At 38.6% G+C, this 19,716-nt stretch overlaps 1 protein-coding gene and 1 pseudogene across 2 annotated transcripts; both read right to left on the reverse strand.

Annotated features, from left to right (window-relative positions):
- Positions 1-3,353: 3,353 nt before the first annotated feature.
- LOC149101982 (uncharacterized) lies at positions 3,354-6,103 on the reverse strand (annotated as a pseudogene).
- A 430-nt stretch (positions 6,104-6,533) lies between these two features.
- On the reverse strand, positions 6,534-14,232 carry LOC110044890 (uncharacterized). Of its 2 annotated transcripts, none has more exons than XM_020750465.2 (5): positions 13,854-14,232; positions 11,531-11,642; positions 10,483-10,630; positions 8,364-8,469; positions 6,534-7,139 (listed from the first exon to the last, which is right to left on the reverse strand). In XM_020750465.2, the coding sequence occupies exons 1-5, from the start codon at positions 14,193-14,195 to the stop codon at positions 7,014-7,016; spliced, it is 834 nt and encodes a 277-aa protein (XP_020606124.2). In that variant the 5' UTR covers positions 14,196-14,232; the 3' UTR covers positions 6,534-7,013. The 2 variants fall into 2 exon arrangements, with proteins under 2 accessions (XP_020606124.2, XP_020606122.2); XM_020750463.2 differs by having other exon boundaries at positions 10,483-10,633.
- Between the last annotated feature and the right edge of the window lie 5,484 nt (positions 14,233-19,716).

Here is a 19,716-nt window from a genome sequence, read left to right on the forward strand (position 1 = left end):
ACAAGTACATATACTTTATCATCAACTTGAACTTTAGAAATAATAAAGCGCACCAAGGGATCCGGAACTGTACAAAGCACTGTACAAGTCACCTTATTGTTTATCAGTATTGCGGTACCACATGAATTTGGACTACCATGTGAAAAAAGCATTTTTCCGCCCCATTCATGTTGCCATTGATTTTCTGTTGCTTTATTTGAATGCGTTTCCTGTAAGAAAATCACGTCTGCATTCTTTCTGCGACACCATGTGAAAATGGTGCGTCTTTTTTTGAAATTACTAACTCCCCTTACGTTCAAAGAAACTATTTTTAAAGCAGCTGACGAGATTTTAACATCCATAAACAATAAGCTCCAAATCTGAAAGCTAAAATTCTCAGCAAAAGAGTGAAAGTTGAAGAAATTAAGAACAACCATAATGACTTTGTTCCCCATTGTTTTAAGTTAAATACAAACGAGAACTTTCTTCGCTTACAGCTCAATGGTGCGATTGCTACAAACAAACTTCCCACTGAAATAAAACTGAGTAATTTACAACAAGAGAACACACATAAACAAATAAACAAATAATCCACCCCTAAGAATGAAAGATGGAACAAATTAGACTCCATCTAACATTCAGAGTTCCTGCCTTAACTTGTTAGCCGTTGAATGCAATTTGTAAAACTTTCTGCCCGCCAAATCGATATCAAATCACAAAAATAATAATTTATATGGAAATAACCGTAACCTCTCGAAAGGAGAAACGTAATTGAAAGTGCATAGCTTAACCAAACAGAGTATTACACTGGAACGAATTTACCATCAATATAGAGTTTATCCGGTTCTGCTTTACTAAAAGATACCTTCATACCGTTTCTTTTTGCTTCCTTTAACTTCGACATTTTTTTTCGTCGGCGCTCGATAATTTCTTGCGGATAATATTCTAGAACTTTAATCTCGGGGTCTCGAAGATGAAACGAAGCTCTCAATACCATCTCACGATCCTGGTAACGCAGAAATCTTGCTATAATCGGTCGTGTTTTTCCAGAAGCGGGTTTTCCCAAACGATGTACTCTCTGCAATTCAAATTTCTTTTCCGGTTCTTCAAATCCAAGGCCATGCTTCAGAAATTCAAATAGCAGATCGCGTGTATTTATCGCCTCGCTGACTTCTGAGTCACCCTTTGTTTCTTTTTCAGCCAGACCAAAGAATTTCAAATTTTCTCTACGGCTGTAGGCTTCCGCATAAAGTTGCTTCGTATGTAGGTCTTCTTTAACAGCTTCAAGAAACTTCATCTTCAATTTCATGTCATTCACTTCTTTATCTAACCATTTTAAACCTTCATCCATCTGCTGCAGTTTAGTATCAGTGCCACGTGCGTCAGCTTTCAGCTTCGATATGTCGCCTTCCACAATGGCCGTCTTTGAACACAGATTACTCAGAGTTGTTTCGATGCTGTCTAACTTGTATAGCTTTAATAATATTTCGTCAAGCTTCTCTGACATCTTATCGGTTATTTCTAATTCTAGGGCGGGTGAGACTTCAATTACTTCTTCGAAGTCTTCTTGGACTTCACCTTCGTTTTCTTTATGCTCCGTATTCCGTAGTCGCTTATCCGAGGGGGAACTTGATTCAGAACCGCTAGAATCACTACGTTGTGTTGATGTACGCTTCAGAGTAATAGTTTTCTTTTTGTGGAGGGAAATTTTATCCATAGACGGGCGACCTTTAGCTTGTAATAAGCTAACAAGTACGGAGCTCTTACGGACACGTCTGCACCGCCATCTTGCCCGTACCAATCTCTGGTAGCCCATAGATCTAAAAGATTTTGGTTGTCACGTTACTGTCCATACGTACGTGCGTACGCCAATACCTTGAATTATCACTCACAGTGCAAAATTACTGAATGCTAATTGACTGAGACAGAGGGCATTTTTTTCTTAATCAGGAGGGCATTGTATTCAAGAGGGCATGATTACTTGATGCTGATTCGCTGAGCGCTCCTGCATCAAGTTGGTGTCCTGCTAGGAGCGAATTTTGAAAAGGAATTTGCCAAACGCATCGTTTCTGAGTTTGATCTAACGCGGTTATTTCATCTTAACGTGAAAGAAAATCGACAACCAGCAAAGCGCAGTGTTTTGCTGGAAAAGTAAAGGATTTTTCCATCCAAAAATGTATTTATTTGAAGCTTATAAAAACTTTGAGTCGGGACGCCTGGTGTTGCACGAAGCATAGAGTTACAGAACTTCATGGCAGCCAAACTGAAAGTTAATTTCTTCGTTTTGCTTCGGATCGCGTTATTAGTATCACAGGTCACCTTATCAGCGTCAAAAAGAGCGTCAATTTTGTTGGTACGTTAAGTTTTCGCGGAAGGAAGAAGAGTTTTGGATTCAAGAAGTTATTGGAGCTCGTTTGGACACTTGTTTACGTCTTTCTTGATGTAGTTTCACACCGTTGCAAGCTTCGCAAAACAGGTGAATAAAATTAGATTCTTTAAAGTTTTATTTGTAAAGAAATTGTTTTGAGTGAATTAAAGTTACTGTGGTTTGCTTACTATTATAGTAGGCTTTTCTCGTTCTGCAGCTAGCCTGTTCTTTAGTGACAACCGGCAAACCTGTTTACGCGACAGCAAGACCTTGAAAGTTTTCCTTCGTACAGAATTTTGCCCTTTATGAGAAGCAAGCAATCGCAAGTGTACTCGGAAAATTAAATATTACTTTCACTTGTATTTTCAAAGTTTTTCAAGTTGTCAAAATTTTCCAAAACTTTAAAAATACGCGTGAAATTAATCCTTCATTGCCCTCGGGTCCATGCGAATGCGTGTACAGATAAGAGATTAGCACCATTATCATAGCTATACCTTTGATTTTGGGTATCCAAGTTACAGTTAATTGACAGCTGTTAAAACAAGCTATCCGCTGACCAGTCTCATGTGATCATACCGCGGGCTCAGGTTTAGAGCTCATCGAAGTCGGGTGTTTTTTGAAGTTGACCGCTGACCAGGGACGGGGTTTTTATTTCATTGGATCGCGGGCTCAAGCAAGGTTATTACTTTGGGGGAGAAGGAGGAGTACGTGCAAAGGCAAAATTTTGTTGGAAATTAACACCTGGTGCGTTTCTGACGTTTCTTCGTACATATTCCTTGCACAATCGTCTCATCAGTTTGTTAAAATTTAACTGGAAAAAATAGCGAAACCACATGCTGAACAATTACATGCTCACAATTGATCTTTCTTTTTTCTGACCCAAGAAATCCTCTTTTTTCTTTATGGTTAGTTTTTGTAATCAGGAGCTCCGCTTTTAGGCTTGGCTAGGGCTATATATTACGCTGCAGGAGGAAGAGTACGTGCAAAGACAAACATTCGGCTCAAATTAACCCTAGAGCATTGTTGACTTTTATTCAGACTTATTCCTTCACCATCGTCTCGTGGAAAGTCCTTGATATATTGCCTGCGTACTTTCTATAATCTTGGTGACGCTTACAAAGTCTAGTTGGTTAAAATTTAACTGGAAAAAATAGCGAAACCACACGCTGAACAATTACATGCCCACAGTTGAGTTTCTGATCCAAGAGAAACAAACTCACTTTTTCGTTTATGGTTAATTATTGCCATCAGGAGCTCCAGTTTTAGGCCTGGCTAAATTTATATATTATAGCGTGAGCGATGCGAATATGTATTTTTTTGAATTCTACTAAGATTAATTGACTAGTTCGCTCGATTCATTTGCCTGTTGGTTGCACGCTGACGTCAGTTTGTTTCTTTGTCCTTTTTCTCGGCAATTTTGTTTTTCATGTATTCTTCCTATTTGTTTCTTCTTGAATATGGAAAAATCTAAAAATTCTTCTTGAGAAGAGGAAGATAATTCTCTGAGCTACCAAATTTCGAGCTCGTCTCCACCTAAGAGATTTGCTAATTTAAGCGAGCAGGAGTTGAATCAGCTGGTTGGACAAAGACACTTGAAGAAGACCAAAAAAACAACAAACTGGTCTGTATTAACCTTTCGAGGATAGTAATGTATAGCGGCAATTTTAGAGAGAATTTTTCAGCAATTTGGCGATAGTAAAATTCAGCACAAGCTTTCATTGTAAAACTTTTCTGGCGTCGGAAGCCATTTCATGCTTTTAGCAGGGAAACCTTGTTTATGAGAGTTCAAGTTAACAAATATCTGATTTATGTGAAGTCTTACATACGAAATCCTTCTGTTCCAAAGACGTTAAAGATAAAGCTTTACAGACGTTTTATAAAATATTGGTAGCCCGTGATGAATTATTTCAGTTCTCGGGTTTCAGTTTTACTCGATCGTGAACTGAACTCTTGAACGGCAGGTCTTTTCCACGGGTTGCGGGTGACGGGTGGAGGGTAACGGGTGGCGGGTTGCGGGTAACGGGTGGCGGGGTTTTTTTTACTGTACGCTCTATTTCTATTTAAAAAGCTCAATTTCCTTTGTAATCATTCCATTCTACAGAAATTTGTAACAAAATCCTTTAAACACTAACAAAACCAGGTAGCAATACCTGAAAATGTCTACAATAATAGTATAATAAACAAATCTGAAACGGTTTTACTCACATAACGAGAAATTCTAAACGTACGCTAACATAAGAGACGTAACATTCACGGCTATCTTGAAAACAATTTGGGCCATCGCCTTAGCCCAAAAAACTCTGTAGAAACTCTACTTGCTTACGTACAATGAGAAGCCTTTTCAAGCGGTTTGAAACCGCCGTAAATCGAACCGAGAAACATTCCATATTTCACGCAGCACTAAAACCCCTAGACCATTCTTTTTTCAGGCTCTAACTCTTACCCGTCAAAAAATAGCATAAAAGAGCCCTGAAGGACAGCTGTACTGAGGAATATTCAAAATGGCAGACAAATTTAGTCATAAACAGTAAAGGTGGGGTGAAAAAAATAGTCCGCGTACGGTGATTGTTTGATGCGAGCTATTATAAACGTGATATAATTTGCCGGAAATTCAAGTGTCTCTAAAGGCAAATGGCACAAGATGTTTAACTCGAAAGGAGCCAAAAGTTATGTACACTGACAACATCAAATGTGTTCTCCAAGTTCCACATCCGTATGGATGATTTAGACCGTCACCAGCAGCCAAAACGCTTTGTAGACGGTTACAGTTGATCTGATAGAGCTGGAGCGTGAAACTTCCTACAAAATTCGCGCCATAGAAGCTGTTTATTGGACTCTACCAATCTTCCCTCAGTGGCCTCTTCGATTTCGATGTTGTCGTGTGTTGCTAGAGGGGCACATGAACGCAACGGATGGTAATACACCGCCTCTGGAGTTTTTGTGATGCAGATCTTGCTTTCCCCGCTTCGCTGAAAAACACGACAGTCCTTATGCCGCAAGAAAATATCATGTGGGGCAGGCGGAGGTGAATCTGATGCTTTGTCCCGTACACGTCCCTTGCACCCGTAGCATGTTGTAGCCTTCGTCTGAGCAATAAAAACAACTTCGCAGGGAGAATCAGACTCAACTGAGGCTTCAACATCAATGCCATCCCCGTATTGTGACGTACACATCACGGGGAGGATGTTTCTTTCGCTTGCGGATGCTCTTCGTTTCATTGTCTTTCTTTCCTGCCCCATTGGGAATCGTTGCACGAATCATCCTCTCAACTGGCAATTTGTATGATTCGACATACGACCAGAGAGCATGCCAAGGTGATGTGCTACCGCCAAGGTATGAGCACAAATTCCGCATTCGTTGAAACGTGGGCAGTCAACGCAGGCTAATTTCTTTCTCGCTATCTGGACAGTGTTGGAGAGTGGGCTGGATAAGGATATGACTATCCTTCGGCTGTCGTCGTTTGGGAAGGAACCAATACCATTCAACTGGACAATTTTGTCTACGTTGGTCCAGGAACCTTTCAGAAATTCTGGGAGACCTGAATCTTTGAAACTCCCGATTACCTCTGTTTGTGTCAGGGGTTGTTCTTTGTTGTCTTCTTCGATATCCTCTGTGATGGATGTTCCAAGTTTGGCAAGGTGTCTCCCCCGGTCACGCCGGGAAATGTACATTAAGGTCAGGTTAGGTTATGGTTATCTAAAGCACTTAAGCACTAAAGTCGGGTCAATTTTTTCAAAAAAAAAAAAACAGCAAAAACAACAACAAAACGTTAAGAACTAATAATTTTAAAATAATTAAAAGGAAGACAGAGTGTCTGGATTGAGCAAAATTGTTTCATTAGCAGGAAAATCAGGCATCCGGCGGCCTTTTGAAATTTTCGCCGAGTTTGACAGAATTTTAAATTGGGTTATTTTTTATTTTGCCTTCTAAGCAAGTTCAATATTACATTGAATTGGTCGGAGATTGTCACCCGCCACCCGTTACCCGTTACCCGCCACCCGTTACCCACCACCCGTTCCCGCCACCCGCCAACCGCCAACCGCCACGCCTAACTTATCATTTTATTTAAAACGAAGTGAAAAGGAAAACGTAACACACAAACCTGCTTTTGATGAGGAGCTTCTCAAACAGCTCAAAGCCAGGGCTGTTTGTTCGCTTTCTACCTCACTCTCGCTTTTAAGAAATGTCTGGTTCCATATTGTTCTACTCTTTTGTCGAAGAGGCCGTAATGGACAGAGAGCTAAACCATGCACCAAAAGTTTGTCTTCGGAAAACCGATCCAAATCAGTTAACTAACTTTTGAGAAACGTTTTTCAGACAGCAATTTTCGTTTGTTGTCAGTTTGATACCTAGATTCTGACTGAGCAGTTTGAAGTTGTTGGAGATCGAGAAAACTTAAACTAACGCACTGCGATCCAAGAAAAATGTTGATGGGTCGCTCTGTCTGATTTTTGAATGAACATTTTCGTGCGGTTGATCGTGCTTTGACTTCATGTTAGCGGGATGAGATTCAATAAATATTTTTATCCGATACGAAAGATGTTAAAGCCTCAATGTTATAAAAGAAATGGTAAACGTGCAGCGTGCAACTATCAAGTTATGGATGTACTTAGGAGGTTTGCTAAGCACTCAAGAAGCTAGAGTAGGTGAATCCTTAGTGAATGCATTATTCATTTTTTAGTTGAAGCCACTTGTGTGCATCAACCCAGTCATTGAGGTAACACTGAATACCATATGCATTCTCCAAGCCTTCTTTAAAGCCTTCCTCGCTGAAGCTCCTCGCAACCGAAATCTGGAATAATAAGAAACAATTGCAGTTAATAAGCTTTCACTAATCAATACAATCAAAACAAATAAACATACATAAACAATAAAGGTGTGGCTGCCTGGAGTACCCATAAGTGCTAGTGGAGCTAAGCAGCCAGTTGACATCAGCGTTAAATGAAAAGAAATTATAGGTAAGCAAGATAGAACAAATACACACATAAAAGAAAGGAAACGAAGAGACAAAAATGCTATCACTATGCTATTAGAGAAGTCTGGAGTAATTAAATTTATATATATGTATAAAGTATTAATTTTAGAGAAGTACACAATTAATAGCTATAGCTTGAAAATACATTTTTTCCTTAAATAAGCTGCAGTATGCTTAGTATTCCAATACCTTCAAACATTTCCGAAAATATTGTAAAATTTGAACTTCCACTAATGTTCGGAAGTCTTTGGCGAGCTTCGGGTGATTTTTGCCAATCTTAAAAAATCATCGGCAATTTTCGGCAATCTTACGTAATCTTTGCAAGGGTTCGGGTTATTGTCGGAGGTGTTCCAAAATATTTGGATAATAATCGACGATCTTCGGAAATATTCGGAAAACGTCCAATTACCTTCGGCTATGCGGATGAACTTAGTCCACCTTCGAAATACCTCGGATTATTCAATCAGAATCGAGTAATTTTTTTCAAGTGTATTATTGTCACACGCCTTTGTCAACTATGATTACGAGATAAAAATCTCGAGCTCAAAACGAGATGAGATGTTCTTTTTTTCTCCTGTTTACTGTTTGTCATCTATCTCTTACTTGACTTATAATGACTGTTCTATCCCTTTATTTTATGTTCTGACTATGCCAGGAATTTCGTAAACTGATAACGTCTCTATTAGACTTGTACAAATCGCGTATTCATCATAATCACTTTTTTTCTGGATATCGTCAATTTTTTGTGTCTGTAATAACTGACCATGGAGACAAAACATAACTATGGCTGCAGATCTTTTTAGTTACAAAAGCTTGAGGTTAAGGTTATGTTTTAAGTGGGATTTTTGAGAAAAAGGAAATCAACTGTTTTCTTCCAACACGATGCCCCCATTCGCATGATTTTCTACTAGTCTAAGGCTCTCTTAGTTTGAATCTTCACTTCGCTTTCCTTGGCTACTTGCACGATTTTCTAAGAAAATACTAAAGCAGCTGGTACTATTACCAGCTGTCTTTGAACTCTAACATTGCTCAATCGTTTACCGTCTCGAGATACCAGTCAGGGGATGATCCATAATTGTCACGCTTAATGCTCACACTTCGTAGCGCTCCAATGTAGTCCTTGCCTTGGAAAATAAAGGTATCTTCACTGAAAAAAATAGTAAAGAACGTCGATCAAAAATTTCCCATTATACTGAAAAGGCTAGTATTTAAAGGGATGATTTTGAAAATATATCGTGCCCTGGAATTTTTTTTGCTGGAATTAGGAAATTGAGATTACAAAGACTTTCCATACATAGAATGCATAGAAAGTGTAAAGGTATAATTCTGCCAAATAACAGTCGATCAACAATACAAGGTCATTTTAAAGGTTATGGTAGTATTTCAGCCCCCCCAAAGAACCATTTTTAAGACGTTTAAATTTCTAAACTCAAAGGAGTCTATTTATAGTAGGCATAGAGTGGAACCATTGACAAAAGACTCCAGAAATATTTTTGTACTAGTGCAAAGTAGACACTGGCTAATTAAATCAGACAACAAGGCTAATAACTAATAACTGACAATGGAATATAGCCGCAGTGAACTTCTCAAATGGTCACGTAGGAAGTCTAAGCCATTAAGGTTACCGTATACCTTCAGGTCGGCAATTTTCTTCAAATTTGGATTTTTGGGTCAAAGTGGTGGTCGAAGAATAATCTCTAATTTCTGAAAAAAAAAATTGAAAAAGACTAAATATTGGCGGAGAAATGGCGGTTTTACGTTTTCGCCGGAAGTAAAAGTTTACCTCTTGATTGACAGCCCTATGGCGCGTATGCAATCAACCGAGACGATTTTCGCGGGAATTACCTGTACGGGTGTCACGAATTGATTACTCAGTTCATCAGCATTGTTGCTCTGACTACCAAGCATTTTTGGTATTAGGTGTACTTCTATTAGGTTATAAGTAAACATAGACCACGTTAAAAACATGGACGAGTTCGAAAAAGCGAAGAGAGCGAAGAACGAATGAATACATACATCAATGAGTGAAAAACCGAAAGTTCGCCACGCAAATGAAGCTATAGCTATCGTATAAGGAGGGCAAAAAATTAGAGGTAAGAGAAAAAAAAGGTTCTGTAAAAATTTGGGAACTTGCCAGAGACTCTTCTGATGAGTCCGATATCGACGAATCATTGGACTCATTGAGATCCATTGAAATATTATCCACGCACAGTTGTTCCGCCGCGCATTCTCTTATTTGTTTTCTTCGCTCAGCCACTCTGGCGATCGTCTCCTTTTTCGTCTTCCCCATTTTGCCAGAGTGACCAGCTTCCTGAAAAACCGAGCTACAGAGAAATGATCTCTCCGCCTTCGGCGCCTTGAACGCCTTGGAGCTTCGCGACCAGGAGGTTAACGGTAGTAAACTTTCCCTGAACTGATTGGCTCAGTTATCTGAGAACCCAGTTGAAGGAGTTTGTGGGTGGAGTCTGTTTGTGAAGCAGAAGATTTTGCTTAACGCTGTTTTCGCGAATAAATTTTTTCGCTTGAAGCAGACACTTTAACGAGTTCTAACTCAAAGGGAATTTGTTCAATTGCCCTCAAATTTGGACAGTAGCTAGTTTAACATATAAACTATCGAAACTGCGAATTGTTAATTACGAAATACTTTTTCTTCGAGAGCGATTTTTGTACGATCACTCCACATTTTTTTAATCCTATTTCGAAAATTTTCTGTAACTTTTTACTGCGATTGAATATGGCAAAACGAAGACACGTTTTTTTAGCGCATTGGGGCCCTGAAACCGAGGAAAAAATTAAATTGGCGAACAACAAAATTCGCTTTGACTTGTTGCTTTCGAAAGGTGATTCGGGTGCTCGCATTTAGTGGTAGTAAAAAATTCGACAATTCATTTTATTTCAAAATTATTGGTATAGTTTGATAGCCAGCTCTATAAGCTATAATTTGATATAGGAGTTTAGGTATCTACCGCTTAAACTGCACTCGCTACATCGCTTGCGCGCGAGACACCGCTGAAGGTATACTGTAACCTTAATTCGATAAAAAGTAATGAATTCAGATTAAGCGTTGTAAGCGTTCACAGTTAAAACAGTGTGCGTAATGTTTAATTTAATGTGAATTAAAGAGCAGGTTCCGTGGTGAAAGACTGCCACACCTAGTTACCTTCCTTTCTCACGATTATCCTCTTCGTTATCAATTTCTTTCTCTATGTATCCTGTTGTTCCGTTGATCCTGATATACACGTTTGCATCTGTGCCGGCGCCGTCAACAGTCCCAGTCTTGACGACCACTTGGTACCACGTTAAATACACTGCTAAAGTGAAAGAAGCAAAATATTGAGTTAAGTAGAGAGGTTGGTCTATATTTTTCCTTAAAACAAACCGCTGATGTTCAACTGAGTTATTAATCTATTGTTTGAGTTTCTTGTATGTATGAAAAAACTTTGCAAGGTTTAAGTTTATTTCTTTCAGTCGAAATCATCCTTTGTCTTTGGAATTTGTCGATTCTAACGATAATAATCAGTTCTAACGCTACCATGCTGGGGACACAGTTGCATCATTTCGTTTGCCGAACTCAAGAAATCACACTCGTGTAAAAGGAATAACAATAACAATAAAACTATTAACGTGTCAAACCATGTAGCCTGAGTGAAACCCATACTAATAAGGAGACACAGACTGATACAAAATGCAAAAGTGAGAAGACTAAGATATCTACACTTAAATATGAATGATACAAAATGAGGTCTAAACTGTTGTAAAGATAAAACTTAACATTACAGGTAATATATCGAACGCTGATCTAATGTAAAAAGAATCAATTAATTTTACTAATACGATTTAAGAGTATCATGTTGAGCAGAGGATACAACCCTTGCAGCCGGCCTCTGTGAACTTGGTTTAATCTTTGCCACGAATGCGCGTTTAAAACTCATTAAGTGTTTTGCCTGATCTGTCATCCGTTAACAGTTTTCCCCATAATTTGGGTCCTAAGTATCGCAGTGAGTGCCTACCGTACGCTACAGAGTTATACCTAGCAGTGGAAAACTCAGATTGCCTCAAATTGTACGTGGAGTTTGCTCAAGTTTTCAAGTTGAGTAAATCCATATTTTTGTCCGATGCTATTACCATTATAAATGTTATAAATTAATTTTAGTTCGCAAATGAACGACTATAGTCTTGCTTTCGTACGCAGTAATACCGATGCTTACCCACTTCACAATTGTCTCCAGTCCATGACTTTTTGCACACACACGAATAGGTTTGATTTTCCGCTTTGAACACACAAGAACCACCATTTGCACAGCCGGTCATTAAACAGCCCTGACAGAAGCAACAATTATGTAAATTTCTTGATGTTTAAAACAAGGAGGCTAACATACATTCCTTAATCAGTCACGCAAAGCTCCGACTTCTGGATGAGTCCCGCCATGATTTTTCTTGGTACTGAGCAAGCAAGCATGCACAAAAGAAAAGCTTTGAGGACGTAGTTGTAAGGTAGGCATGCACGAGAGGGTATGAAACTTTCACCGTCGCATCGTGTGCAATGCTTTTGCAAACTGTCCCAACTAAAACCCATTTTTAAGCCTGATCCGTTTCGTGTAAACCAGCTTGTGTGCTGCCCTACAACATGCGTATCTTTATATTGCGACGAAACAATTCACCTGCGGAGATGTATGGTGATGCCTTGTTATAATTTTAAACTCAAAGAAGAAACATTTACGTTAGGACAGCTGTCGGTATAAAGAAGGTATTTCCTGAGATGGGCAGGCAATATACTGACGCTTGCCGTAACATTCGTCTAAGGTTGTGCAACACATTTTTGCCAAAAACTGGGGACCTGAATATTTTATTTTATATAAGTAAGATAGATTCTCTATTTCTCTTGAAAATCACATGAGTAACAGTGTAAATGCAAACTTTGTTATGCCAGAAAAGAACACCTATATAAACTATTTTTTCAAAATAAAAAACCCACAATTCAGGGAAGATTCTCCCTGCAATCTTTCTTAATATGTGGCTACAGTTTCCTAGACTGGAAGAAGTTCTCTATCTAATCATAGTTCGGCACGGATAGCTAACTTTCAATTTCACTTACACTTAAATTCCTAAAAGAAAACGAAAAAAACTTCAATGCCGCTGAACTTAGAGAAAACATTTTTTGTTTATAAAATATGAGCAGTGCATGAGTAAAGTTCACTCTTCTAGTTGCTTTGAACTATTCACACCCGAGACACACAACAAAACGATAGCACGCATGCGCGTTTGAAGAGAAAGAAGACTTTCCGCCATTAAGTGTGATGCATCTTTTGACCGATTGCCGAAAAATTTATTTCTTATGCCCTCAGATACTTGATTGCCTGACAGAATGGTTCAATTACGATAGATTTTTATGAATTTGTAATGAATATTTTGTATTAAAACTATAAGATTGAAAACACATTAATTCTAACGCCGGAGGTGTACAACAAAGTGACCAGCTCCCAATTGGCTTATTGCACCGGTATCGTAGAGGTCATGGGTTCGAATCCCGTTCAAGATGGAATTTTTTTCAGCCTTTAATTTCACAACTCCCTAACCCTCGGACTTACAGGCTAACTCATACCGGAACCGTAACACAAGGGGAAGGAGGTCGATGGAGCCCCTCCTCTGGGATCTCGTTATGTTATGGCACAGCGAAAAAAAATTATATCGATCAGATAGCCCTAAGCATCCTCTACAAGATGAAACCATTTTTGTTGGTTATCAGGTAATATGACGTCAATGACGTCATTTGACCCGCTATCTTGGATCCGCCCTCTTGGTTTTCACCAGTTTTTAAAAAAGTCAAAAAAATAAGCCAGATTGCTTCTGAAATATTCAAATTTGTGAATTTCTACAAATTGATGTAGAAAACTGTAAAAAAATACGGAATTATGTCAACAACAAAAAAGGTACATACACATATGACAAACAGCTGCTGAAAGTTTCAGCCCCTTCGAGTAAATTGGTTTTCCAAAAATTTGAAAAAAACCTTTTGGGGGGTTCCCTCCCCCCCCTTGTACGTCCGGGGTTTAATATGTGCGTATAATTGCGATGATCAATCGTGTCTTCATATCTTTTTCTGCAGTTCAAATATATGATATTTCCTTTATTAAATTTTTTTTGACATTAGTTATTGATGGCACAGGCTGTTTTCCAAAATTTGTATTCTCGTATTAATGCGAATGCAATTAAGGATGTGCAATTCGAGTGATCTTTGAAACTCCTCTCAAAATTGCACGAGCCGTATAGTTAAATATCACAAGTAGTGTAAATCTCTTTTTGTTTTTCGAGATTTCACAGGATAAACTATTTATTATATATTTTCCCTCGATATTTACAAAAAGACGGAGTATAAAGTCGTTGGGCGTGCACATGACGCGAGAGTGGTTTGTTTACTTATCGCCAGGTGTCAACTACTACACTGTCATTTTCGTCGCATAATTTGCAAATAAAACTGATAAAACTACCAGCTATTGTAGAACATAACTTTTTAAGTATTACGTTTCTTACCTTCAGAAGCATTGAGAATGTAACCCCCTGCTGATCATTTAACTGGGTGTTTTCGTTGATCAGCGTGTTGTCGTGCTTGTTAAGTTCACACGTTTTTTTGCCGTCCTTCTTGGAAGACACCTTGAAGTTTGTGGAACTGCACCATGCGTTTCTCAAACACGACTGGCTGCAAGACATCAAACTTGGAGACTCAAACCATTTGACAAGGTGTCCCGTAAGCCGCTTATTTTCCCGCGTTATGAAGTACCCTAAATGAGATGTGGAATCTTCATCTGCGGCCAAAACCCAGCTGTATATGGTCCCTTGAAAGAGAAAAAATAACAAAGCGTGTTTTGCTTCCATTATAGACAAGAGTCAAAGGGATGGCGGATGCTGATCATATAACAGTATATTTTGGTGCTTATACGACGTTGTGATTGGCCATTTCAGTTTGATTAATATTCGGATCCCTTAACTACGCAAATAATTAATGAGCCAACGGGTGGGCTATTTATTATTCAGCCATGTTGTGTAACAACCTAGCATTACTGAAAAATATACATATTTATCTTTACTTGAATTTCCCGTCTATTGGTGGTTATGTAGAGAACTTTTTTTTTATTTTAAGGAAAACGACCAATTTTAATTTAACTTACACCTTTTCACGTTCTGTTGTTACTATTTGTCTTAATTAGCATTTTTGCCTACTTATTATTCAACTTGCTTTGTAATCATTCATTCAACTGAAGATGACAGAAGCTCTGTCGAAACATGTCCTGCAAACTTAAAAAATTGGTCGTTTTCCTTAAAATCTTTACATGTCTGCTGCTATCTAGACCTTTTTTTTTTATCTTTTTAACTTTTGTTTGTCTTAGCTTCACACACCATCAAATTATTACTAAGCATATGCCGACAGCCCCTTCCTACATGCAAAAATACTAAATGTGATATTTGACGTCAGTTCGACTTTCAGTCGCCAGTAATTAAATTCTTTGAATATTTCAACATTTATTGTTATGGCTTTTTATCTTCCACGGGTATGACGGTTTCGTAGAAATATCTCTGCATGGCTTGCTGATGTTGCAGGAAAATGCACTGCCTTCCGATTTGTGTTTCTTTAATCACAGTCAAGTAGAAGGACTAAGTTCAAAGTATTAGACAAACTGCCAAATCAGTTTGAAGCAGGTGATCGACGGGCCGTAATGTAACGGCTTCTTTTTTAATTTCTAGAGCTATCTACACGCAAGTCAGAATTTTCATCTATCTCGCTCATTTATTAATCCCTATGAATCCTTCGCTTCTGACCAGATTTCAAATGGTCATTATATATCATCAGGAGCCATAATCGGGGACGGAGACCGTAAGTCTTGGGATCCGCGCGCACCTATGATATGGTACAATTTTTCTATTTTTAGAACAAATTGCGCCATCCTGACGTCATATATCCTCGCGGATCCACGCACATGTCGGGGGCTCTCGCGTGGATGTTGTCACGTTGAGTGATCAAATGATGAGAGTTGCGAAATTCTCTTGCAGATTTTTCACAACGATGGCCGGGAATAAGAACCAGGGCTCTTACATGTAGTTTTTTGCTCTGAGCCAATGGAAAAGGTGACTTTTTCAGGGTCGAAAACATTGGATTTCGCGCTGTGAATGAATAATATCTGCTCGCGCTAGTTGAATGTGTAAGCTTTTGCGCTTGCGCTTGTTCTGTAAAGAAAAGTTATGTAAGAAAACTCTTTACTCTGGTATCGAGGTAATTTGTGAGTTTCCCAAACAATGCTTAATCGTAACCAAACCCTGATTTGACAGTTTCTTATTGTTTCTGTTTGTTTGGCGAGTTTGCAAAAGTTTTTGAAAGGAAAGTCTGACGCGTACAGGTAGCTCATTTGCATAGTGTAGCGCGTGCACTTTCAAGTCCGAGTCCGTGTTTTCAATTGTCAACAAATCTTGACAAAGATTTCTTTCGTTGTCTTTTGTGCCAAGATGCTGCAACAATTTTCACCAACGCCAAAAGGCTACTAACATCATGTGTGTTTCTTTAACATAGTGAAATTTTACACTGCGAAAATAAAATAGACAATGAGTTTTGATAACTCAACCAACAAAATCGAAATCTTTATTCGAGTTGATTAAAGGAAGTGTCATCATAATTTTGCTGATTGTTTCTTGCCTTATTCACATATTTTCAGCGAAGCTTTTAATATTTTCTCAGACATTTATCAACCCTAAACATATTTAAAAACGAGAGATATTATATGAGTTCGATATACGTTTTCACACGAAAGTGGGGAGGTGCAATTTGTCATGTTTTACTGACTGTAAAAAACACGCACCGGCTCTTATTCATCGACAACAGACAATTTATTGGATTTTTACACAAACAAAACTGAGCAGCATCTACATACATAAACTGCATTGTCACTTATTGAGCCTTGATAAAGCACCAAGCGTTGCTTACAATTCAGGCAATTATTATTAATTTTTTTTACTGCTCGGTCGAGATAGACTCCGGCGAAATCGTCGCAAGCGTGTGGCAAGAGGAGGGAAACTTTGAAGTCCTGAAACGCTGCTATATCCAAATATATCCAACTAGTTTTTTGCTGTTTTTTTCGGAAAAGCTGTTAATCTTCAACATATGTGAAACTTAGAGTGGAGTAATGTGGAGCTCTTGTAAAAGAAGCCGCGGAACACGACTTGGTCAGTAATATCAAAAAGCGGCACATAACTAAATTCGACACTGTCTTACTTCATTCAAACTGGAGCAGCTTACGACGAAAATGCTGAAGTAAAATTCCAACAGACATGAACGTATTGAGTTGTGGGCCAAAAGGATCAAACATTTCGGGAATTTCGGGCGCCATTTCCCCGCGCTACATCCGCATAAATCCTCGCAGCATGTACGCGCGTGTGCCGCACGGGATGGCGCAATTTGTTCTAAAAATAGAAAAATTGTCCCATATCAAAGGGACAGCCCCAATACTAGAAATAGCGCGCGCTTACGGTCTCCGTCCCCGATTATGGCTCCTGATATCATTTATCAATGTCCTACGTACCTCCAGATGCCGGAAAGCTAATCTTTTTGCTACTGGTTTGTTGCTTGACTATTTTTCCAATAGAACGAAATTAATTAAACAATTATTTGCAGGCAAATTAGGAGCGTCTCTATGTCACATTGAATTGATATTGTGAATTATACCTAAGAAACAAAATGTACCAAGAAAGTCACACACGAAAACTAGTACATAGATGGGCATTATCAGAAAGCCAGAATGGCTCAGAGTCGCTCGGTCTGCACATTATTTTTGAGTTATTTTATTTATTTATTTTTCAATTTTTTTAATTTTTAATTTTTTTATTTTATTTTGTTCGTCAAAAGAATTTCTGTTAGGAGTGGCGACGGCCTGTGTGTCGAACAAAGAATATATGTAGGTATGTCACACCAATCGGATTGCAGCTACTGTGATCAATAACCGATCAACGTGATGCTTATAAAAATGTGATGGCTCGTGTGCCAGAAGAGGATTTGCTTCCATTGGAGAGCGGCCATTTTGTTTACTTACCACAATTGCTGCTAATCTCGCAATCTGATTGGCTAATTTGCCGTTGTCGATAACAGTTCAGACCACGCTGCTCGCGTCAATATGTTGCGCAATGCCTTTTTCAGCTCGCGCTCTGAAAAAAAAACGTTTTCTTTGACGTTGATATTGTAGTAAAAAAAGACAAATCGAAATGTGGTTTAGCGTGGTCTGTACTCTTATCGACAACGATACGCGTCATCACTGTAATGAGCGCGTATCGTTGTCGATAAGAATACAGACCACGCTAAACCACATTCGATTTGTTAATTTTCTAATAGTGGTACTGATACTCATACTGATGCTCAAAATCTGCTTCCGGTTATGCTGAGTTTTCTGAATATTTGATCGCATCGCACACCACACAGCAGTTAGTTAGGAATCTTTCAATTATTTTTATACTCAGCTCAGGTCTTCATGTAATGACTGAACGAAAAATAAACTAAATCAAAGTCATTTTTGAGCCCGAAACGAGACTGAACAGACACTTGGTCCAATAACTATTACTAATATCTACCTTCCGTTCCCTCGGAAACTAGCCAGCTGAACTATTTTTTAGTAATGAAGCTCTATCAGTTTCCTCGGAAGTTAGCCAGCTGAACCATATTTCAGTAATGAAATTTTATTGCTTTTTCATTCATGGGATAATTTTCCCTTACTATCGGTAACACCAATTTAGAACTTCAAATTAAGTATCTCACTTTCAATTAATTTCCCAAGTTTGTTCTATCTTAAGGTTATTCCCCTGAAATAAAACTGTCAATAGATTTTTGTTCAAACTTTGTCCAATGAATATTTATCATATGAGGACTTAAATTATAAAATAAAAAGGGGGGTGCTCATGCTCGTTAAGGAGCAGTGAGGCATTGAAAATGTCGCATTTTGGCGTTATATAATGCTTATTACAAGAATCCAAGTTACATTGTATTGTAAAATCTTTGTGAGCCCAGACTCATGAAAACACGCCTCAAACTACAGTCAATACTTGTGTCCGACACAAATAAACTTTTTAAGTTTGATTTTGACGGACAGCTGAATCCTTGTTAAAATATTGAAATCAAATTGCTTGCCACGGCTATCAAACTGCAAAATGGAAAAGACTACAGTGCAGCTGCTATTTTCCGTATTTCTTCAATTTTTCTGACGCAAAGTTAATGATTAGTTGATTAAAACGACTGAAAAAATGTTGGGGTGACCAAGCTCGTTAGTGAGCTATAGCCATTTTTCAACTGACAGAGCTCAATATCAAGGCAAATCCGCCATGTTTTCAATGTGCGCGTGCACGAGCGCGCGCTAATGACGCCACAAATTATACACAGTGAGGATGCGCAATGCAAATGTGACGAATCACCTTAATGTCAAGCTGTGAATTTTAATCTTAAACTCTAATTTTAATTTTGAAAACGTCGTAGCCTTGTTTAGCATTTCCTATCTTAATTAAAGTACTTTCGGCTTGTATTGTATGTTAGAAGTTGCATTGTCATGTTGCAAACACTTGACGTGTAAAGGATGATATGTAAGGAAGTGCGTTGTAAAGCTTATTCGATTACATTGATTACATCGACGATTACAACGTCGAGTACGCCGACGATTACGATTACATACCCGACTTAATCAAAACTATAACAAAATTCTCGAACGTGATTGGCTATCAGCAGCTCGATTTGAGCATTAATTGGACAGTGTACGTGTCATGCTCGTAATTGGACATTGTAATAGGACAGTGTACGTGTCATGCCTGTGTAACTGGACAGTACGCGTCATTTTGCAGGCGCTGTTGCGGTACACTTTGTTGAGTAAACTGCTGTGTTTTTCAGCATTCATAACGACGTTTAATCCTTCAGCGATCAATCGATGGTTTGTTCGTTTCTCGAATTTTGTCATAGTTTTGATTAATTGGTAACAGGGCATCGTGTCGTCCAATTCGGTCAGTAATCATACTCGTGATCAACAAATCGGACTCCCGCTTCGCGGTCGTCCGGTTTGTTAATCACTCGTATGATTACAGACCGAATTGGACTCCACTCAGTCCTATTACCATTATTTATCAGAGTGCAGAATAAACTACTGTTGGACCAAGTTTTATCTCTTCCTTGACGTCCGTAGTGAAGACCATTGAAGTAGATCCTTGTGTACCAGGAAATCGTGACGACTTTCCGTTCCCGCAAGCAAGTTAAGTGCTCTCCAGGGTTAGATTCCCCCAGTTGTCAGTTCAAGTGTCCGTTCAGAAATTAATAGTGTTTGCAGGAAAAACCTATCGTCACAACATGTAGAGGAGTATAAAAATTCCAGTCTTGAAGCAGTCA

This window comes from Orbicella faveolata, unplaced genomic scaffold (assembly GCF_042242905.1).
Source record: "Orbicella faveolata isolate gen_17 unplaced genomic scaffold, um_ofav_v1 contig_36, whole genome shotgun sequence".
NCBI lineage: Eukaryota > Metazoa > Cnidaria > Anthozoa > Scleractinia > Merulinidae > Orbicella > Orbicella faveolata.

What these genes read in the sequence shown, in the direction of transcription:
- LOC110044890 (XM_020750463.2), bottom strand. Translation starts at nt 14,195, where the DNA reads ATGGAAGCAAAACACGCTTTGTTATTTTTTCTCTTTCAAGGGACCATA. An exon ending in CATTCTCAATGCTTCTGAAG is followed by an intron (nt 11,643 to 13,853) that starts GTAAGAAACGTA and finishes TGCTTCTGTCAG; the next exon opens with GGCTGTTTAATGACCGGCTG. An exon ending in CTGACTGGTATCTCGAGACG is followed by an intron (nt 7,140 to 8,363) that starts GTAAACGATTGA and finishes TTATTATTCCAG; the next exon opens with ATTTCGGTTGCGAGGAGCTT.